This window comes from Quercus suber, unplaced genomic scaffold, assembly GCF_002906115.3.
Source record: "Quercus suber isolate HL8 unplaced genomic scaffold, Cork oak 2.0 scaffold_334, whole genome shotgun sequence".
Lineage (NCBI taxonomy): Eukaryota > Viridiplantae > Streptophyta > Magnoliopsida > Fagales > Fagaceae > Quercus > Quercus suber.
The window spans coordinates 362,153-378,405 of record NW_027069787.1 but is presented as its reverse complement, the minus strand read 5'-3'; the positions used below and the strand labels follow the sequence as shown (position 1 = coordinate 378,405).

The window sequence follows — 16,253 nt, the reverse complement described above, 5'->3', positions numbered from 1 at the left end:
TATCAAACTAATACATCAGTTGATTTTTGGTGTAAAAGGTGACTGAATCCCAGATCTCTTATTCAATCATAAAAAACTTTAATATATCAATTTTTTTTTTTTGAGAATCAAAGTTTAATATATAATGTAGTTTAAAAAACATATGAATCATTTTATGAGTTGTTTTGAAGAGGAAGCTTTGTCATAATTGGAAAACTTTGTTTTATAAATAAATACATATGATTTTTGTAAGAACAATTTATATTTTATGATCAAAAGTGGATAGATGTTACCATCACAACTCACAACTTTGACATGAAAAACTGTGAGTGGTTGCCTATGACTTATGCATCGACTTACTATTTTTTTCACTATTCACACTCTGCTATATTACCACAATTATAACAAAGAAATTGTGAAATAATTTGTGACACTAAATTTTTCTAAAAGAAAAAGGAAAGGAACAGATGCGACTAATGGGAGAGAAAGAAAGAAAATTTTTCTTCAGGCAAAAAGTCTTTTGACAATCTTCTACAAAGAACTACTGAGAGTGACGGGCATTGACGAATAATAAACGACCTGGGACAGTAATTTTAGTACAAACCAAGGGTATTTTAGTCATTTTATACAAGCAGCTACGACACCGCCCCAAGCTTTCGCTCTCTTCAATTATGTGCGTTATCACACTGCCCACCCCCCCTTCTCTTTCCTCTTCAATTCGTCACTACTCCCTTTTTTCCGTGCCTTATGTAACCGCTTTCTAGAGAGAGAAAGCTGCTTTTTTTCTTCTAGAGAGAGAAATGGAGGAGATCGATGAAGCGAGGGCAAAAGCCACTGCGTCAGAGCCTATGAATTCGAATCCCAACACGGAGCTCTCCGAAAAGCCTTCCAAAGCCAAAGAAGAAGGCGAGCTATCTTCCGACGAAGCCGGCGGCGACGATGACGACAACAGCGACGTATTGTTCTCCAAAACCCTAGCTCATATTCAAACTTTCAGCTAGTTTTATTGTTTTTTTGGTTTCATCGAGTTCAATGCTTGATTTTTGTGTTTACATGCCGTTTCTCATTACTTGGCCTCTGTCTGGTTGCTGAGAAAACAGAGGAAAATAGAGGAAACCACACTTTTTTTTTTTGGTTCTTCTTCAGTTTTGTCCACTGATAAGGAGCTTTCAGTTAGAACAAGATACATAGTTGTATTAGGTCGAGTGGTCACAAATGATAATGAATCTGAGATTTAGATGCTCCAATTTATTTTTCTTTTCGTACAATTTTAGCTACCACAAGGCCTTACCGAAAATTTTATTTGAATTTACTTAGTTATTTTTTAGTTTATATAAGCTTTAATGGTTCGCAATTTGTTGATTTTTATATTTAGCGTGAATAATTTTTAGGGTTCTTAACATTTTTAAATTGTGATGTTACATTTTTTTTTTTTTTTTCATTTCGTTGTAGTGAAATTGAGGTTCTTATAAGGAGCTTACTTGATTTTCGTTTTTACTCTAAATTTTGTTTGAAAATGTTGTGGAAGATGATTTTGAAATCTAAATGGGTTATTTGAAATTTCTGGCCCACAGGAAAATCCTGTTGGCTCTGCTGCACAGTCTGTTGGTACTGTTGCACCGCCTTCAGGGCCTGTGCCAGTTTTTTCAGCAAACAAAGGCGCCCAAGGCATTCTGCCAGGTAAATCTTACAAGCCAAACACAAGGAAAGTAAGTGTGATTGTTCATTTATTTTTGGGCAAGCTTAGGTTTGGTTTTATAGTCAAGTTCATTAGTTTCCATTGAAAGAGCATGACATTAATGAAAAAAGATCAAGATCTATCATCCTATATGTCTCATTCAATGTTTAAAGTTTGACAAATTCGATCATGTTGCTGATGTTAATATTAATCTATTTTCTTAGTTTTGATCAATAGTTTGATAACTTCTGGACCATTCATAAATTCTAATAAAGTTTAGTTAATTGAGACTGAAAACGACCTTTTTAATTGAGATTGGGAGCCTTGGTGTCAACTTTTCACTATTTCCAAAACTACCACTGCTGTTTAGTTCAAATTGATTTTCCCAAAAACAAAAATTAAGGAGAAAAAAGTAGTTGACAAATGATTAAAAGACACATTGGAATAAAATAAAAAGGTAAAATATATATAGTCAAAATGAAAAAATCCCATATTTATTTGACTCCCGTACCCACATTTAGTCTATAATTGTAACTATCAGTAATTTAAAATTTTGATAAAACTATAATTACTGAAATTTTCAAAATTCTGATCTAAACAGTTACTTTTTTGTTTTTGTTTTTTTTTGAACATGAATGAATTTACAAAAATCTGAGTATGTGCGTAGCACATGCATGAGGCTAGTAAGTTCTTATTCAATTGTCGCACATTTGATCTACTTAGTGAGGACTATAAAGTTTTGAACCCAGTATTTGATTTCCTAATTGATGTAAGAGAACCTAATGAAGCCTGTTGTATTAATTTCATAACCCTATGTGTCAGGATGTTTCGTATAGAGTACAGCCAGGAGCCCTGTGGCTTAGTGACAATGCTTGGTCTCCTTTTGGTGGATAACCATAGTTCAAATTGTTAAAATTTAATTTTATATGGAAAAAAAAGTTTCATATAGAGTACCCAACCTCGGATTTGCGCCCAAAATTGCAAACTGACTTTGTTTGGACCTTATTTTTGTCACTGCGATGTTCTTATTAATGTGAGAGTAGATGTTATCTTGCATTGTATATGAAATAATTAATTCACAGATGTATGTAGAGTAAATTGATAAGTGAATATGTCTAGAATTTTTTTTATAATGTAATTTTATTGAAGCAAAAGAACCACCTTGTAATGCAAGCTAGCCTAAAGAAATACAAAAGAATGAGAATTACAAGCGAAAAGGTAGAGAAGCAATGAAATCTACATCTGTGTATCTTTTATGTAGAATCTACTTATAAAAAAAAAAGGGTATCTTTTATGTAGAATCATATCCTCTTGCCATCATACTCCTGTTTGTTCTCTTGCACCTGCCACAAGATCAGGACTATTGTCATACATTCTTTTTCCTTTAAATTTGTAATAATCTGATCCTCTCAGCGTATCTTTTATTTACATTGTGATGGTGGGGTTGGATTTGAGGCTATACATCCGATCTCTTTCTAAATTTGAATCTTTCATGGTGCTTTCTTATGATTTGGAAAGTGTTCATTTTTTCTTTCCTTTAATTTATTAAGTTACCTTTTGGGATTGAATTTTGTTTTGGTATAAATATTCTTCTTTTATAAGTATCTTTCTTAGGATTATATCTAATTCTCAGGGAAAGGTATTTCTGGTAATTTATCAGCAAGCTCCATTGATGTCCAGTCCCGAACATCTTTACCACCAATTCCTCAAAAGAGTTTTGATAAAAACCGAGTCCCACTTAAATCTGCTATGCCTGGGTGGCGTGCTCCTTTGGGGCCCAACAATAATAATCTTGTTATAAGATTCTCAGATGATGACAGTGGCAGTGACTCTGAAGAGTATGGACAGGAGAAAGCTTCAGGTAAAGGCAACATGACTGTGGTGAACGGCAACCGAAGGGTACCTGTTCCTTCACTACCAAAATCAAACATGTTAAGGCAGACAGCCAGAAATATAAACAAAGTAATGCCCAAAAAGTTGTCTTCAAGTCGCACATTTACGCCATTGATGAACTCTATCCAGGGAGCCAATTCCAAAGGTTCCGGGCCTTCAACTGTTGATCAAGGATCACGAGGCAGAAATTTGAATGCCCTCAACAAAAATTTTGCAAGCCGAGAGCGTGGGTTTGACCAAAGTGTGGGCTTGAACAATAATAAACTTCAGGATTTGCGGCAACAGATTGCACTTCGTGAAATTGAATTGAAGTACAAGTCTGCACTGCAAACTAAGGAATCTGCTTTAGTTCCATATAGGGATTATAATGCAACGAACCTAAACAACAATACAGCTAGGAGATTCAATGCAACCGGTGCTAATTCTTTACCGTCAGAACCAAAAGAGCCGGACAAGAAACGCTTAAAATTTAGTGGATCTTTTAATACCCAGCCAAGTCCAGGTGGCCAGCGAGACATACCTTCTGCAAATTCTACTCTACCATCAAAAGGGCCAGCATTGGAAAACACTAGTATGCAGGTCAGGAATATGGCTGACTGTAGAGGGATTTCCTCAGGTAGAGCAGAGTCAAGTATTGACAAGCGGGTTGCTGTTATGCCAGAAAGTATACCCAGCAGAGCTAAAGATGGTAATAATTTGCATACTCACTCTGTACCTTAGCTGAGGAATGCTTTTGAGATGCCCCACCTAATGCAGTGGTTATGCTCTGCAGGTGTTGACATTGATGGTGGTTGCAATCAATCTGACAATAGTAGGCAGGTGGATTCTTGTGTTGCATTAACCCAGACTACACCTCTACCAAATGTAACCTCCAATATTTTGCCAGAGAATTCAGTAAGTTAATATTATAATCAAACAATATTTGCTGCTTCTTAATTAATGCTCCTTCATTGTATGTTTAATTATTTTGGGTCTGTTTGGATACCGCCTGTTGCTGAAAACTAAAAACTGAAGATACTATAACAAAATAATTTTTAAATGTGTGAATAGTGCCGTAGGACCCATTTTTGTTGAAAATTTTGTTGAATTCAACAACTTGTGGGTCTCATGAACAGTGCACGGGACCCACTGACAGAGATGCAAATGCACTGAAATGACCAAACCCACTCTTTATTTCTTGTCCAAGCTGCCCAAGTAATATATTCATCATTTTTGCTGTACTTTTCATGTTTCAATTTTGTATAATCAGCTTTGATTGATATTGCTTGACATTATTGTACGTTTACATATAGATCTGCTTGGACATAAACATTGTAGAAATTTCATCAAAAGAACTGTGCAGTATTTCTTAAAGCTACTCACAAACCTGCAGGAAACAATTATTATTAAAAAAATTTCTCTTGTCAACTAGTTATGTTAATGAACCCTATAATGTTCTTTTGTTGTCAGACCTAAGTATTTTCTAACATTTATGATGAAGTTCTGATAATCTCACATGTATCTGTATTTGAATCTTCATGGTTCAGGCTTTCCTTTATGTTGTTTTTATTTATTGATATTATTCAACATTACAGAGCATTGTTGAGTTGAGTCATCCAAGTAAGATCAGTGGTCATCAACCATCTGGTTCCTTAAACAAAGCAACAACTCAAAACAATTCAATAAGAAGCAGTGACCATCATGAAGTCGAAGCCAGCGATAAGACACATGAATCCTTTTTCAACAACATATGCCAGGTTTGTTTCTGAGCTCCAGATTTGCAGACCTCTGATGTGCATCTGCTTGCAGCGTGTTTCTCTTTTTTGGTGATTGTTTTCTTTCAAGTTGTTGTTGCTGTTGTTATCATTCATGTATTATACTTATAAATTTTTTTAAAATAAATGTACTGTATTTTAGGGATCACTGAACAATGCAAGCTTTTGGAATTATTTGGGCAATGCTAATGTCTCAGGACATAGCAACATAAGTCTGCAATCTTTAGTTGAAAAGGAGGAATCACTGGACAAGGATCTGGAGGAAGCACAAGAACTCAGGCGCAAGTGTGAAATTGAAGAAAGAAATGCTCTTAAAGCTTATCGTAAAGCTCAAAAGGCTTTGGTTGTGGCTAATGCTAGATGTACTGATCTTTATCGCAGAAGGGAAATCTATTCAGCAAACTTGCGATCTTATCTTATGCAGAATTCCAGCTTACTGTCGTCCTCAATGCAGCATGAAGATGCTGCAATGGGTTTGGATCCCCCAAATATCGTGCCTGAAAATGTGAATCTAATACCCACGGCTAGTCATCAGATGCAGCCCGTCTTTGATGGTTTTGATCAACCAGGGTGTGATTCAAATATCCAATGTGTCAATAGTGCTCCCACCAATAGAACTCATTGGCATGTCAATGGACATAATTTGGAGTCAGAACCTTGCAGTGAACCAGATGGTAGTACATCAGAGCCATTGACTCGTAGTGGCAAGAATACTGTAGATGGAGTTTGTTCTCCATTCACTGATCCAAATAATTCAGTAGATGAAGATGAAGAGACATTTCCATTTGACCCTGAGTCTATACAGCCCAACATTGAATGCCATATAAAAGAGAAAAATATTGAAGATGGGCAAAATGACATTAGTGATGAGTTGCACAAAAAATTTTTAATTGATAGCTCCCAGGATACTTTGCTTCTTGAAGCAACACTAAGATCTGAACTATTTGCTCGGCTAGGGACAAGAACTATATCAAAAGATAGTGGTTCATGTGACAACACAGAGTCTGTAGTGGAACAAGGGGCTGAAAATGATGTTGGAAAGGATAAAACACAAATTGGCAATGGCCCATTCCCGGGGGTAGAGAAAGATGGAAAATTTGATCTGGGAGGTAATGTCTACTGGATGAACATATCTGAGGTGGCCTTTTCTGCATATAATAACTTTAACTGTCTGTTTGTGTCATGCTGAAAGTAGAGACTATTTTTTCATGCCAGTTATTTAATTAATTTTAGTTCCACCATATCCTCATTTTCCCCAAGTGGTGGTGTATAAATTTCCTTTTTGCTTCTAAATAAAATTCTCATCTACCATCCGTATTACTGTTGACAATGATCAGATTAATGGATATAAATGACATTATGGAGGTACCTTCAGGGAGAATAAAAAGCTATATACTCAGTAGACTTGTGGTTTTGGTTCTCATTGTCTTTCAAATACATTAAGATATTTACTAGTCCTTTACATACTTTTTATTGGACAAATTTATTAGTACTGTTTCTTTTCCAGACCAACATCTGCCAAATTTATTGTGTATTACAGTTTAAAAGAGACTTTTAATTTAAGGAAGTTGATGAAGGATATGATATATTTTGTTTCCTTTTTGGTGGTGTTGTTCTTTCTTTTGGGGGGAAAGGGGGGGGGAATGGTCGATGGTGGCAAAGTGTTTCAGTCTCTCATTAGCAATATCAAATCTGCATCAAAAGCCGTTTCCTGTAGATGGCCCATTTTTGCATGGCAATGATGGTCGTATAGAAATTTATGGGAATTGGAACAGACAGTCATCATATTTCCAGAGTAGAAATCGCAAATTGGTATTTTCATTATTTCTAGATTATTCTCTTGATTCATATGCCTAAAGGTTTTTTTTTTTTTTTTTGGATAAGTAGATTCATATGCCTAAAGTTGCATAGTACTGCTGTATATTTTTGGTGATTGCAACTTCTAGTGGTCGATAGATGAATTTTCAACTAGCTCTATCTCAACCTATGTTTTAGTTATTCAAATATACATTTTGCTTTCACATATTTTGCAGGGTTCAGATTTCTCATAAGTCAAGATTCTTTTGGATATGTTAAGGAGTGTTCCTTACTATCCATAATGAATATATTTGATGCTGAAGACTTCCAAATTGTCTTGGATCTCTCTTTTCTTGCTTCTCTATGTAAAATTGTAATTAGAATTTCCTTTTTTTGGAATATTTTTTCTTGTAATTTTGTGAGAAGATAACAATATAATCTTCACTATACTTGATAAAATAAGCAGTCTTATGATTTTCCCTGTGATTTCTCCTGTTGAGTTCTTTTCTTTCTTCCCTCGCTCTTTGATATGTCGATATTCATCTTAAGTCATTTGTTTATTCTTTGATCTCTAGAGTCTTTGAAGATTTCCCCCTATTATATATGAATAATTGTCTTATTGGTTTTGTTTGGTCCGTTGGCTCATTCATGCTGACCTTCTTCTTTTTCCTCACATTATGTATACTTAGAATCAACTTGAACAAGATGTGGCTGATTATGATCAATCCCTCGAAATGGCTCTTAATACTCTCAATCAGGAGGATAACAAGCAAGAGGGTGTGGAGAAGGTAACTTCTGTGTCACGTGTTGGAATTTCAACCTTCGGTGTCTCATAATTATGTTAAAAAACTTCAGTTCCTGTCAAGTGTTGTCTCATATTTTTGAGCTTCGCAGGTTCTCCTTTTGCTGTCACGAGCTCTTGAGACCGATCCAACTTCTGTAACACTCTGGATTACATATCTGCTTATTTACTATAGCAATAGGAATTCTCGTCGGAAGGATGACATGTTCTCTTATGCGGTATGTTATTTTTTATTTCCTTCTCTTACATCGAGTATGCTATGAAGACTGGGGAGTTTCTGCATGTGTGGAGACAGCCCTATTGGTGTTGCTATTCAAGTTGGTAACTCTAAGAAAACACTTGAGATTTCTATCTTATATTGGCTTTTGTTCATTACTCTTAATAGTATTTATTGATGATAGCCGTCTACACACCTGATGAGACTTCCTGATTCTCCATAGCATTGCTTCATAATGAAATTTATCATGATTGATCCATAATTGTGTTGTTGATATGTTGTTTCTGTTAGAATAATGATTGCATTGATTAAATTCATCATTTATGTTAGGTTAAGCTTTTGAAATAAGTGGTAGTTTATCATGGTATTAGAATAGTGGTCTGAGTTCAAAGCCTCTCTCTACTCCACCTCTCATTTAAAATTAAAATTTCGTGTGTTCCCCACGTATTGAGGGAGAGTTTGGGTTCACGCATGGGAGAGCACTAGAATAATGGTTAAGTGGTTATATTCACCATTTCCTATTTGATCAAGCTTTTAGGATAAGTGGTAGTTTATCAATTTCATCTGCTTAGTACTAGATTTTAAACTATAACGGATCTTAAAATGATCTTTGTACTTTCCCTGTATGATTGGATGGCTGCTTTAACTAGTCTCATTCTCTAATATGCTAGAGTTTCTTGATTGTTGTAAATTTTGTTGATTTTTTGGTGCCTCTCTAGTACACAACATCTGTACATGGTGCCTGGTGGTGATCCTTCCCCTCCCCACCCCCTCCCACTCCTGTTCTTTTAATAAAATTTTATTTATAAAAAATCTCTTGCTTCTCACCCTACATACTCTATTTTGGTGATTTTTGTTTCTTGCTTTTTATTTCCCCCCCCCCCCCCCCTTTCTTTCTGTTGATTGAGGGCACGGAGGAGATGAGCAGTGTTGATGATTTACATGAGAGTATCTANGGGGGGATGGGGAGGGGGAGGGGCGATGCAGACATAAATTTGAGAAAATGTGTGATTTAGTTGTTTAGCCTGTACATTTGTAAAAACTTACAATCATTCTTGCAATGAAAAACTCAATAATTGCAATGCAAGATTTGTGTGTGGCTAACTGTATTTGGAAATTCTAGCATAATAAGTTTTTAGGCAACTGATGTTTTGATTTCATGCTGAGGATTACTGGCAATTCTGAACTTAGTAACTAGTGCTTATTTTTCTGAATCTAATCAGATCAAGACTGTCTATAGCTTTTAGAAATTGTGGTCAAACTTGTAACCAAAGCTCAATATTATGTATATCATCAGTTATAAGTATCCTTTTAATATTAATCAGCAGAGTAAAATGATATATTCTGCTTGATTTTTTATTGGTTAATGTGTTACTTTATTGTTTGTTTTCTGTCTCTTATTGGTTTCCCTAATCCAGGCACTGATAGGCAAGAGGGAAGTATCTTTGAGGCTCCTCCTGAGATCTGGAAACAGAGCCAAACTGAAAAATTTTCTTTGAAATCTCACTCCACTGCTGATTCTCAGGATTGCAGATTATCTACTAGACAAGTTGGTTTGCCAGCTTCTATGTCTTCTTCTCCTCCTCTAATATTGAGGAGTGCATTTGGTCATCTGAAGGTTGCGTTGCCAAACAGTTTAGTAAAATTGCGGACCAGAAATCATCGAAGTCAGGATAAAAACATAAATAATGAAGAGGGTGCTTGTGTTAACTTTGACGAGATTCAGAGGAGCAATGCAACAGCAAACACAATTAAAGACTTAAGCGGAAGAGAACTTGGTTCTTATACCTGCAGTCCTATGGTTGATCCATTTTGGCCACTTTGCATGTATGAGCTTCGAGGAAAATGCAACAATGATGAATGTCCTTGGCAACATATTAAGGACTACACTAATGGAAAAATCCATCAGCAACAGCTTGGTGATTCTGATAATGCTGGTATGTAAATTCCTTTGGTGATTTTGGAAACATGCATTCTATTGCTTACATTCTTGAATTAATATTTGTGCAGATTTTGAGGTTGGTTAATAATATTTCTGCAGATTCTAAGGTTGGATTAATCTTACATCATAGAATGTGTACTGGTGCAACAAAAGATCCCAAGTATGATGATTTGACTTCGCCAACTTATCTAGTTGGGTTGGATATGCTTAAAGCTGATCCACAGTCATATGAGTCTTTTCTAGCAGGGAGGAATGGTCGATGGTGGCAAAAGTGTTTCAGTCTCTCATTAGCAATATCAAATCTGCATCAAAAGCCGTTTCCTGTAGATGGCCCATTTTTGCATGGCAATGATGGTCGTATAGAAATTTATGGGAATTGGAACAGACAGTCATCATATTTCCAGAGTAGAAATCGCAAATTGGTATTTTCATTATTTCTAGATTATTCTCTTGATTCATATGCCTAAAGGTTTTTTTTTTTTTTTTTGGATAAGTAGATTCATATGCCTAAAGTTGCATAGTACTGCTGTATATTTTTGGTGATTGCAACTTCTAGTGGTCGATAGATGAATTTTCAACTAGCTCTATCTCAACCTATGTTTTAGTTATTCAAATATACATTTTGCTTTCACATATTTTGCAGGGTTCAGATTTCTCATAAGTCAAGATTCTTTTGGATATGTTAAGGAGTGTTCCTTACTATCCATAATGAATATATTTGATGCTGAAGACTTCCAAATTGTCTTGGATCTCTCTTTTCTTGCTTCTCTATGTAAAATTGTAATTAGAATTTCCTTTTTTTGGAATATTTTTTCTTGTAATTTTGTGAGAAGATAACAATATAATCTTCACTATACTTGATAAAATAAGCAGTCTTATGATTTTCCCTGTGATTTCTCCTGTTGAGTTCTTTTCTTTCTTCCCTCGCTCTTTGATATGTCGATATTCATCTTAAGTCATTTGTTTATTCTTTGATCTCTAGAGTCTTTGAAGATTTCCCCCCTATTATATATGAATAATTGTCTTATTGGTTTTGTTTGGTCCGTTGGCTCATTCATGCTGACCTTCTTCTTTTTCCTCACATTATGTATACTTAGAATCAACTTGAACAAGATGTGGCTGATTATGATCAATCCCTCGAAATGGCTCTTAATACTCTCAATCAGGAGGATAACAAGCAAGAGGGTGTGGAGAAGGTAACTTCTGTGTCACGTGTTGGAATTTCAACCTTCGGTGTCTCATAATTATGTTAAAAAACTTCAGTTCCTGTCAAGTGTTGTCTCATATTTTTGAGCTTCGCAGGTTCTCCTTTTGCTGTCACGAGCTCTTGAGACCGATCCAACTTCTGTAACACTCTGGATTACATATCTGCTTATTTACTATAGCAATAGGAATTCTCGTCGGAAGGATGACATGTTCTCTTATGCGGTATGTTATTTTTTATTTCCTTCTCTTACATCGAGTATGCTATGAAGACTGGGGAGTTTCTGCATGTGTGGAGACAGCCCTATTGGTGTTGCTATTCAAGTTGGTAACTCTAAGAAAACACTTGAGATTTCTATCTTATATTGGCTTTTGTTCATTACTCTTAATAGTATTTATTGATGATAGCCGTCTACACACCTGATGAGACTTCCTGATTCTCCATAGCATTGCTTCATAATGAAATTTATCATGATTGATCCATAATTGTGTTGTTGATATGTTGTTTCTGTTAGAATAATGATTGCATTGATTAAATTCATCATTTATGTTAGGTTAAGCTTTTGAAATAAGTGGTAGTTTATCATGGTATTAGAATAGTGGTCTGAGTTCAAAGCCTCTCTCTACTCCACCTCTCATTTAAAATTAAAATTTCGTGTGTTCCCCACGTATTGAGGGAGAGTTTGGGTTCACGCATGGGAGAGCACTAGAATAATGGTTAAGTGGTTATATTCACCATTTCCTATTTGATCAAGCTTTGTTGATGATTTACATGAGAGTATCTATGTCCTGTTTTACAGCAATATGTCTTTTTTTGGTTGGTTTGATAAGTGTTTATGCTTAAGCTTCCAAGGCATATCTTCTGTTTCCAGATATCTGTAGTAATTAATTGTATTGCTGCGGCCTTTTGAGTTTTACCTGTTTGTCAACTAAACATATGAGAGGTTGCAACTTAATTGTTTGAGCAATAATGCGTTAAAAGGGAATTGGTAATCATCCCAAGCTCTATCCATTTAGTAGAATTTTGTTTCTTTTCCATTGGCTTTTCCCGTCTTGTGCAATTTTGATGCAAACAGAGGCTTCTGTAGAATCATCTTTGATATGTCAAGGAGTAGGGGATGGTAGAACTTGGAATGTTTGTTTTAATTGAGGTCCTAATGATTGGGAGGCAGCTGTGGTGGTTGATTTCTTTCAATTCTTGGCTGCCAATTTACCTTCAGGATTGATGGTGATCGGTTGAGATGGAAGTTGACTAAAAACGGGGACTTTACTATCCGCTCATATTATCGTAAGTTACATGGCTCTTCTTCCGTTGTTTTTCCATGGAAAGGTATTTGGAAGGTTAAGGCACCCCGGCGTGTTTCTTTATTTGTTGGACAACCGCATGGGATAGGATCCTCACGGGTGATAACTTGCGGGTTAGAGGCTTTGATTTTGTTGACTGGTGCATTATGTGTCGGTGCTGTGGTGAGACAGTGGATCATTTGTTGTTACATTGTGGAAAGGTTTATCGGCTGTGGTACTTTGTCTTTAGGATTTTTGGGATTTCATGGGTTCCCTCATGTACGGTGTTAGATTTTCTATTTAGTTGGTGGAATTGGTTGGGGAAGCATTCATCTTACATTTGGAACTTAGTCACGTTGTGTTTGATGTGGTGTATTTGGAAGGAATGCAATCAGCGGACATTTGAGGATTTGGATAGATCTGAGGACCAAATGCTTGCTATCTTTTCTAGTTCTTTGTTTGATTGGGCTAGGGCTTGGGGACTCAAATCTAGTGACTCTCTTCCTCTATTCCTTTCCTTGTAATTTAAGTTTTTTTGTTTTTGCTTTTCCATCTTTTTTGTACTTTGTTTTGCTGGTGCTAGTTTGCATCTAGCAGTTTTTGAATATATTTTTTCTTACCTATCAAACAAAAAAAAAAAAGAATTTTGTTTCTTTTCCTGCTGGTAAAGATCTAAGAAGAGTGTTTGCAAAACTTGGAAAAAATGGAGCTCTTAAAAAATATGCATTTTTTCGGTTTGGAAATCAATGCAGAATTTTTTTTTTTTTTTTTTGTATAGGAAAGCCTTCTTGCTATCGCTTTTCTTCTTTTTTGGTTGCTAGTCATTTTTTTTAATACTGTTTTTGTTTTATTTTTGTCTGCTTGTGTGTTTCAATTTCCAGGGTTTATCTAGTTTAAGCATTTTCTTCTGCTTCTCCATTAGAGTGCTGACATTAAACTTTCACATGGAAAAACTTTCCTCTCGTTTTTCAGGTCAAACAAAATGAGGGATCTTATGAACTGTGGCTTATGTACATCAACAGTCGGATGCAGCTTGATGATCGGATGGTTGCATATGATGCTGCTCTCAAAGCGCTTTGTCGCCATGTGTCTGCTTCTGACTGGGATGGAATGCATGCTAGTTCATGCATCTTAGACTTGTTTTTGCAGATGATGGATTGTTTGTGCATGTCTGGGAATGTTGAGAAGGCCATCCAGAGAAGCTATGGGCTCTTCCTTACTACCACAAATTCTGATGAGCCCTATTCTCTTTCGCTCTCAGATATCCTGGCATGCCTAACAGTTTCTGACAAATGTGTATACTGGGTTTGTTGTGTGTATTTGGTTATTTACAGGAAACTACCTGATGGTGTAGTACATAGGTTTGAATGTGAGAAAGAACTCCTTGAGATTGAATGGCCTGTTGTTCATCTTATAGATGATGAGAAGCAGAGGGCTCTTGAGCTTGTGGAAGCAGCAGTGGAGTCGGTTGATTCTTACATCTATACTGAATCACGTAAAAGTGAAATTAATCTGAGATCAGCACAACATTTTGCAGTCAATCATATTAGGAGCATGGTGGCGCTTGGCAGCTTAGAATGCTTGAGAAACTTGTTGGATAAATATGTTAAATTGTATCCATCCTGTTTAGAACTTGTTCAAATATCAGCACGGATACAGAACCATGATTTTGGAGATGTGAGTTTTGAGGGGTTTGAGAAAGCAATCAGTAACTGGCCAAAAGAAGTCCCTGGAATTCAGTGTATATGGAATCAATATGTTGAGCATGCCCTCCGGAATGGAAAATTTAATTTTGCAGAGGAACTTATGGCCCGTTGGTTTCACTCTGTTTGGAAAGATAATTGTATCCAAAATGGTTTGTTGGAGGCCGTGGATGGTGGTACTGGTAACCCATCTGGGTCGCAAGGATTGGTTTCAAATTCCAATCCTAAGCAGATAGATATAATGTTTGGTTATCTCAATCTTGCTCTTCATAAACTATTGCAGAATGATCGCAATGAAGCTTGCTTAGCCATTGACAGGGCAATGAAGTCTGCCATTCCTGAATATTTTAAGCATTGCTTGAGAGAGCATGCCATGTTTTTGCTCACTGATGGATCACTATCAAGGGAAGATTCTCCTGTCACTGAGATCAGGAAGATGTTGGAAGGTTATCTGGATGATGCTCATGCTTTCCCCATTTCTGAGCCGTTATCAAGAAAATTCATTGGTGAAATCAAGAAACAAAGAGTTCAGCGGCTATTAAGTAACATACTCAGTCCAGTTTCAATTGATTCTTCTCTGGTAAACTCAGTTCTTGAAGTGTGGTACGGCCCATCTCTATTACCCCAAAAGGTTGGTGAGCTAAAGGATCTGGTGGATTTTGTCGAAGCCATCTTGGAGATACTGCCATCCAATTATCCATTAGCAATTTCTGTCTGTAAGCTGTTAAGCAGAAATGACAACTCTAATGCTTCTGCCAGTGTTTTATTTTGGGCAAGCTTAAACTTGGTCAGTGCAATCTTTCATGCAATCCCAATTCCACCAGAGTGTGTATGGGTAGAAGCTGCAGGTATTTTGGGAAATATTGCAGGTAATGAGGCTATTTCTGAAAGGTTTTATGAGAGAGCTTTTTCAGTTTACCCATTCTCGGTCAAGTTGTGGAAATCCTATTATGACCTATCTAAGAAGACCACAGGAAATACGAGCAGTGTTATGGAAGCAGCAAAAGAAAAGGGTATTGAACTTGACTAAAATCTTCTTTTAAATATAGAATAGTTAGGATGTCAGTTCAGTAGGACAGCAGTTATTCGAGGGAAACTTGGGGGTCAATTTTGCTTTTAAGTAGTGAATAGAGGCCTTGAATTTATAGCTGGCTACCATTTTAGATTGACCATCTTTGGCAAGTTATAGTGTTCAAGATGTTAATCTCCAACTAGGAGTTCCAGAAGTAAATAGAGAATAGAATTTTTAATGGAAGTTTTAGATTTAATTAAGTTGGCACTTGGCAGTAGATGTTTTAGATGGTGAAGATAAGGTTAAGAAGAGGTGTCAGGGTTTGGATTAGTGTTTTTTTTTTTTTTTTTGTCACTCTCTCCCCTGTTCCCTTCTGTATTTTTTTTTCCTGTTTTACTTTTCGGTTGATCTTGTTGTCTCTCATCTGACATTAATGTCTTACCCTATTGCTTAATTGTAATTACCCAAATCTTTGTATTTAACACATACATAGAATGAAGATGAGATTGTTCTCGAGTAAGAGTGGTGATTTCTCCTTCGTATTTTATATATATATATATATATATATATCTTCCTCTTTTTCCCTGCTTAACAAATATTTTATAGATTGATATTGATCATGCTGTGCTAGAAAGCACTGTCCTGGTGATGAAATGTCACTATTATCGGAATTTGTCTAACTTTGATAGACTTACATGACTTTTTTTTTTTTTTTGAAAGGGATAGACTTACATGACTTAAGATGTAAAAACTTACGGTAAATAATCTCTTTAATCGAATCCTCCAATTTCCTCTCATTTTTAATTGGATGTGCGATATGTGGCATTTATTTCATTTTTAAATCTCACATATCTTTCATCTAAATAAAAATTGGAGAGTTTAATTTAAGTGAATCTTATCCCAAAGCTTATAGACACGGATGATAGAGAGTAGGCCAAACTGCCAGAGTGTTTTATTTTGAAGTTTTCATTTTTATTTTGAAGTTCTCA

General features: G+C 35.9%; 1 protein-coding gene and 1 long non-coding RNA gene across 3 annotated transcripts; both read left to right on the top strand.

Annotated features, from left to right (window-relative positions):
* Positions 1-639: 639 nt before the first annotated feature.
* On the top strand, positions 640-15,784 carry LOC111996459 (uncharacterized). Of its 2 annotated transcripts, XM_065759613.1 has the most exons (11): positions 640-935; positions 1,554-1,659; positions 3,291-4,238; positions 4,323-4,444; positions 5,125-5,286; positions 5,447-6,413; positions 9,539-10,057; positions 10,162-10,484; positions 11,160-11,258; positions 11,365-11,490; positions 13,522-15,784. In XM_065759613.1, the coding sequence occupies exons 1-11, from the start codon at positions 780-782 to the stop codon at positions 15,280-15,282; spliced, it is 5,289 nt and encodes a 1,762-aa protein (XP_065615685.1). In that variant the 5' UTR covers positions 640-779; the 3' UTR covers positions 15,283-15,784. The 2 variants fall into 2 exon arrangements, with proteins under 2 accessions (XP_065615685.1, XP_065615686.1); XM_065759614.1 differs by lacking the exon at positions 1,554-1,659 and having other exon boundaries at positions 847-935.
* Positions 6,962-9,046, top strand: LOC136061617 (uncharacterized). Its single transcript, XR_010623453.1, has 3 exons — positions 6,962-7,116; positions 7,791-7,889; positions 7,996-9,046. It is a non-coding gene; the product is annotated as an uncharacterized LOC136061617 (long non-coding RNA).
* Positions 15,785-16,253: the final 469 nt, after the last annotated feature.

Bases quoted from the DNA above. Each gene is read 5' to 3' on its own strand.
- LOC111996459 (XM_065759613.1), top strand. From the start codon at position 780: ATGGAGGAGATCGATGAAGCGAGGGCAAAAGCCACTGCGTCAGAGCCT. The intron at 6,414-9,538 runs GTAATGTCTACT...TCCCTAATCCAG, and splicing joins TGGAAAATTTGATCTGGGAG to GCACTGATAGGCAAGAGGGA. The intron at 10,485-11,159 runs GTATTTTCATTA...ATGTATACTTAG, and splicing joins AGAGTAGAAATCGCAAATTG to AATCAACTTGAACAAGATGT.